The sequence below is a fragment of the Cariama cristata genome, unplaced genomic scaffold (assembly GCF_000690535.1).
Source record: "Cariama cristata isolate BGI_N322 unplaced genomic scaffold, ASM69053v1 scaffold42424, whole genome shotgun sequence".
In the NCBI taxonomy this organism is placed as follows: Eukaryota; Metazoa; Chordata; class Aves; order Cariamiformes; family Cariamidae; genus Cariama; species Cariama cristata.
Window position 1 is genome coordinate 7,381 of NW_009615515.1, and position 6,352 is coordinate 13,732.

At 38.0% G+C, this 6,352-nt stretch overlaps 1 protein-coding gene across 1 annotated transcript in view; it reads left to right on the forward strand.

Annotated features, from left to right (window-relative positions):
* The window catches only part of FAS (Fas cell surface death receptor), an 8,390-nt gene extending 2,351 nt beyond the window's left edge, over positions 1 to 6,039 (forward strand). Inside the window, exons 2-9 of the mRNA XM_009699807.1 lie at positions 142 to 307; positions 878 to 1,012; positions 3,016 to 3,127; positions 3,599 to 3,663; positions 4,001 to 4,078; positions 4,209 to 4,282; positions 4,776 to 4,800; positions 5,624 to 6,039. Coding sequence (XP_009698109.1) covers positions 142 to 307; positions 878 to 1,012; positions 3,016 to 3,127; positions 3,599 to 3,663; positions 4,001 to 4,078; positions 4,209 to 4,282; positions 4,776 to 4,800; positions 5,624 to 6,039 — 1,071 coding nt within the window. The remainder of the gene's footprint in view (positions 1 to 141; positions 308 to 877; positions 1,013 to 3,015; positions 3,128 to 3,598; positions 3,664 to 4,000; positions 4,079 to 4,208; positions 4,283 to 4,775; positions 4,801 to 5,623) is intronic.
* The last annotated feature ends 313 nt before the right edge of the window (positions 6,040 to 6,352 follow it).

Sequence of the window (6,352 nt, forward strand, 5' to 3'; positions counted from 1 at the left end):
AATAAACAACTTTAATAAGGGGGTGAATATCAGTATGTTTAGCAATAGAGTAACAGCACCAATGTAACTCTGTGCTAGTAGTAAAACACACTTACAGTCCTTGATAATTGTTTTGTATAACTTGCTGTTCTTATCTCCTAGGTGGTTGTCTTAATTATTGAAATACGGTGCAAAAATGATACTGAAGCTCTTATACACATAGCGTACAATAAATTAATTATGAGGAGGATCATTGCTAAGAGGGAAAGTAAGTGTGACCTGGATGAATATAATTTAGGTGTTCAGTGCTGCAAGAAATGTGAACGTGGTGAGTATCATTATTAGACTGTGTTAAAAAGTCATTAAGGGTAGAAACTACAACATGTACAATTGCTTTCTGCTGGGATAGCTAAGCTGCATGCTGTGGTTTTCTGGATGCAATACTTGATTCTAGCTGTATCTTTCTCTATTACAGGACATCAGACACTTCAAAAGTATTTCTTGAGCTGAGTGCACCAATAACTTAGCACAGATAGTAGTTCTCACATAACGTGCTTGTCAGAAAAGAGCCAAGCATTAGCTATGCATCTTTGCAAAACGTTTAAAAAGTGCAAGCACAGGCTTTTGCCTACAAGGCTCCGTATATTCATGGGTTTTCTAACTTTGCATGCAGTTTTGTTTAGTGTGTTCTCCTTCAGTCCTAAATTGGAGGAAGAGGGGGGATAATCAGATCTTACGTATTCCCGAATAGCATATATGTATGTGTAAAGAATATGGATTCTTTCCATATTTGTAAATCAAAGTATTAGGGATTAAAAAGAGTCTGAAATAGGCCAGAGCTGATGGCTTCTGTCCAAAGGTATTATGAATCTTAATTTTTGTTTTTCTGTTTCTACAGGTTTTGTTAAAAAGATTGACTGCCCAACAGATACTAGCAAACACTGTGCTCCATGTGAAAATGGAAAGGAGTACATACATCATGTCAATGATGCGGACAAGTGCTTGAGATGCTCTTCATGTGATAGCATATTCGGTACGTCTATAGAAGTAGCAACTCTAACAATAACTTTATTGATACAGAATTTGACTGAAAAGTCTCTGCAATCCCCGAATAGTGGGTAGCACACAGATTAAAATGTTTTAGTGGTAGTACATAAAGGAATTTATGACAAAGTCATAAGTTTATTCTCCAGTTCCCTTTCATCAAGCATAAAGTAGGAGGAAGAACAAGCTATGTTGGTCCATTTTTTCTCCTTATATCTGCCTTTGCTCAGCCAAAGCACTCCTTGCAAAGCAGACCCTATACAAACTGGTTAGAGTCAAGGAAGAAAATCTATCTCTCTTCTTTGCCCTCTATTTAAAAGAAGAGGGGTGTTGCAAGATGCAGGGATGGGAGAATTCCCAATGGTCTCTTTCATAGTCTTTCAGACAGTTAATAATATTATTTAAAACTGCTGGAGCTGATAGAGTGATGTCTTTTATACCTTCAAGATGCTGTGTGGGATGTAGGGTCAAATTATGAGACTATGCCCTACTGGGTCAGGCCAGTGGTCCACCTACCCCAGTATTCTGTGTTCAGCAATGGAGATAGTAGATGATATTTAGCCAAAACACAAACCTGTCTGCTTTCTGTCGTCTGTTCCCTGCAAGCTCTACCAGCATCCACAATTGTGGGAAAGGACGTTAGAAGGTCCATCCCTACCTAGTCATTTTAGTTTCTATTTATGAGCCCTTTGCACATGAATCTGCTGGGGAACACCAGGTTCCGGAAATTCACTACCTGTTGCATAAATACTCATCATAGAGTTGTGGGTTTTTTAAATCCATTAAACTGATCTCCTACCAGTTCCACAAGGTGTCCTGTAATTCTGGTATACTTGGATTTAGGGCGTGATAGTTCTGCATTCCTCTTATCCAGAATTGAGTTTGGTGAGCAGAAAGACAGCTTTTAACTCCGATATGGTTATACTCAGATGACCTGCTGGAATATCAATCTTTACTGCTTTCCCCTTCCTGCAACACCTCCATATGCATAGAAAGTTTTCCTCTCATTAGCTACTATAATAAGCATTTTTGGAGGGGTAATGAAGTTGAGTAGTGCAAAACAATTCAGTATTTTGTACAGTGCCACAAAGGAAACTATTAGTTAAACTGAAGGGGAGAAAAGGATAATGGGATGACTAGTCACATTATCCCATGGACAATAATGTAGTTGAAGATAAGTCAGTAGAAAACATTAGGCAGAAGGAAAATTACCACTGCAGTTCCTTAAGAACCATTCTTAGGATCATTCATATTTGGTATTTCCATGAATGGCTTCAGCACTCTTTTCACAGTAAAGCTTAATCAAATTTTGAAAGATAACATGGTTTTGCATTACAGCAGGGCACTGAATATGATGACTCAAAAATTTACTTCTATTCCTATATGCCTATGAAAATAGCTCTCATAGTAGGTAGATACTTACAGTTAATTTTTAATGCAGAAATAATTTTTCATAGATGGAGATAGCTTCATCCTATACACTGAGGATAGGAGAAAGTTAATTCACTTGTTTTGATACTTAGGCAGGGAATATGTTAGCTAAAAAGAGAGAGGAATTCCTCACCATTGGAGGTCCTCAAGAAGAGGTAGAACTTGTCTGCCAATGAGAGTAAAGAACCTGTCTCTAACATCAAGTAGGGAAATGGGCTACACGATCTTTGGAGTTTCTTTTTGGGTTTACACTTATGAATGGGAAAATGAAGCTTACAACATCTGGCAGTGCCAAATGAGTCCTCTTCTAGCAAATACTTTATCGTGTGGTCAGTGTTTTGAGCTCTTGGGCAGCAGAGGTCTCTTTGCCATCTCCATATTTCCAGTACACCTGCAGCAGGGTTCCTTATAAAAGCTATGTTGTTCTTACAGTTAAGTCTCACTGGTGCCAGCAGTGGTAGAGCTAAAAGCACGCAAGTCTGAGGACAAGAGCTTGTGAGCAGAGGCCTGCTTTTAAGGCCCACTTTTTCAAACTAACAAACTTTAAGACATTTATTTTAGGTTTGGAGGTGGCAAAGAACTGTACTCCAGCACAGAACACAGAATGCACCTGTGCAAAGAACCATTTTTGCAATTCTACTGTACCATGTAGTCATTGCAATCCATGTACCACGTAAGTTTATGCCTTCATCATTAAATACGAAATTGTTAATATCGTATGTTGTCACTACTTTTTTTCTAGCCAGTTTCAATTCAGAGGCTAAGGTAATGTATAACCTGAGGGAAAAACATACTAGTTTTCCTTTGCACATACTAGTTTTCCTTTGCACTTAGCTTGTTGAGCTGACAGCTCACTCAACTTAACTTGCATCCATGCAGGCTTTTCAAAGGCACGCAGAAAAACTTGCATGCATCCACCAAGTCTGTATATACTTTTCAAAAAATATAATGAAAAGTATATACATTATACACTCCCATACCTTCCCATACCATTTTCATGCCTATAAAATTCCAAACTCCAACATCTTGATATATGAAATATTTAGTTGATAAAAAGTGTTAGAAGATTTTGATTTCTGTCTTGATAGAGTTTATAAACAGAGAAAATAAATCCCATAATAATTTTTGTTCATGTTTTCTGCAGATGTGAAAGTGGCGTAATTGAAAGACAATGTACTTCGACTTCAGACACTGTGTGTGGAATGAAAGGTACCATTTTAAAACCTAAAACCTAAGGCAATTGTACTGTTCTACGCAATGGCCCATAGTGATTCCTGACAGCTAAGGGCATCATATCTACTGGACCCTGTACTGACCTATGGAGCATGATTGCTCTTTTCCCGTGATCACTGTGCAGATGTCGGAGCTATTACTCCTTTTCAGGGGTGACTCATGATAGCAAGACTTTAACAAGGAGGTAGCTTCTGCCACTTGGAGCCAAGAGAAAGGCTTTTATAATCTGACGCAATCCTGTTTAAAATTTACCGTGTTGCTGTACTGCATTTCTTGACTTGACTTTCATGTAACGTTTCCAATGTTTCAACAGAAACAGCCATGCCATCATGGGCCACTGCTTTGATAATTGTGTTAGTACTGCTACTACCAGCTGGAGCGATATTCTGGTGTAAGTGATTCCCTATTCTTTATTCCCATCATACTCTGGATAAGATACTCAGCTGCTTACTCAAATGTAATTTGGAGTCCAGAGGAGATATATTCTCTGTCCTTGATTTTTAAAATGCTTTTTGTTTCAGACAAGAGAAAACAGAAAGGTCTTACTGGCAAGGAGAATCTAGGTGAAGTAGTTCCCAAAACAGAGGCTTCTTATGTAAGTATTGGTGCTTAGATCACAAAAAACTCAGCTTCATGCAAGGAACTTTGTTCCATTTAAATTGCACTGGGAGTCCCCAAGCATATGCACACCTCTCTTCTATGGCATTATGAAGTAAATTTCACCATGAGGACTCTTTCAGGAGAAGTAAGAGAAACCCTGTATTATTTCTTCAGGATTTGTTGATATACTTCCTAAATTACATGACGAAGATCAAAACTTCATAAATCATCAGGACTCCACTGACCAAGGGTACCTGTCCCCATGCATACCTTTAGGCAATAGCAATTGTGAGGTGATCCCCCAAGCTTACCCTTGTCAAAAGAGGTCTGTCTGTGCGATCTGATTCCCTCGCTTATAAAACAGGGAAATCATGGAGAAAACTAAAAGAAAATTACAGAAGTGTCACGAAATGTGTTTATCCTCTTATACAAGGTTGGTGTTTTACAAAACTTATTTCTACTCATTTCTCTCTCGCTTCTCTTTTCAGGAGAATGTACCTCTCATATACACAGGTAAGAGACAAGTAATTTCTCAAAATTCAGTAGAAGAAAAAAAAAATACAGACATGTGAGTCCTACACTAAAAAAAGGGTATTTTTGTGTAGACTTTGCCACTGCCTAGAGCTGTCATTCTAGCACAGCAGTGAACACTTATTAAAGAAATTCCAGTTCATATTGTGCTTATAAAGGCATTTAGTGGTATCATGACAGTTTTACCTCAGGAGGCATTTCTGTTGTATAGGAAGCAATTACTAATTGACAACAGGTGAATTTCTGTTCTGCGTGTGGTACAGACACTAGGAGGCAGCAAGCTGGATTTCTAGAATCACGAACAGTGATGGAAATAGCCTAGTCCCACACCCAGCAGTGGGATCGCAGAAACACAAACCTATCTTATGTTCAAGGGCAAATCCACAATAGTAACACGCAATAGGAAAAGAACATAAACTCCAAGGCTGTATCACAACGAAAGAACCTGTCCTGTTCCAGTACCTTTCCCAACACTATTTTGACCAAAACAGGTACATAAGGGGTGACCAGACTTCAATGACAGAGAAGGACAGAATAGGTTACAGAGGGAACTGTGATTCTATTTCAAGTGGTAGGAAGCAATATGGATGCAACCCTAGATATTTGAATTACCTAGCATTTGGTAGGAACATGTAAAAGCAGACCCGCTATATATTGTAAAAAAATCACATATAAAACATACTGAGTCATGTATAACTTAAGCTTAATCTGTTTTGGATAGGAAAATTACCAAGTCTGAGCACAGGTGATAAAAAAACAGTAAGATACAAGTGCCAAGAGCATTAATTTCCTTTTATGCTTCTAGATGTTGACCTGAGCAGCCATGTTGCTGGTATCGTGGAGGAGATGACACTCCAAGAAGTCAAGACGTTTGTTCGTAATCACAAAGTACCAGAACCTGTCATAGATCAAACTGTTCGGGATTATTTTAGTGATACATCTGAACAGAAGATTAAACTGTTTCAAGTCTGGTATCAAAGACATGGCATAAAAGGAGCCTATGGAACCCTAATAAACAGCCTGAGAGAGTTTAAAATGTGCACTGCCGCTGATAAAATTGAGGAAAAACTGAAGGCAGCTGTTTCCAGCTGTCAGGAAGGGGGACAGTCTGATAATGATGACACTGAGCAAAGCAAGACCTGCACTCAGGAAGGTAGAAATTCTTACAATGATAGTGCTGAGCTAAGTAACACCTATTCTGGTAGTTTGGAAGAGACATAGCACAGAGTCACTTGAAAATTATTTCTGGCTGAATTAGTATTTTTCTAATAATAAGAAAGCTTTTAAATTCCATTTTCATTGACATTTCTGATTGATTCAAGGAAGTTATAATATGAACAAGGAATAATTATGATTTTTGTAGCAGTATCTTTCCTTTAAAAAAAGTTTTAGCTTTTTTTTTTTTTTTGGTTGTTAAGAACTGGGAGGAGAAGTTTTATGGCGTATTTAGTAAAAGATACAATATAAGAGTCCAGCTATAGGATTCACTACAAGAAGAAAGAAGAAGTAGTCATTGTTTGAAGAAAAGATTTAG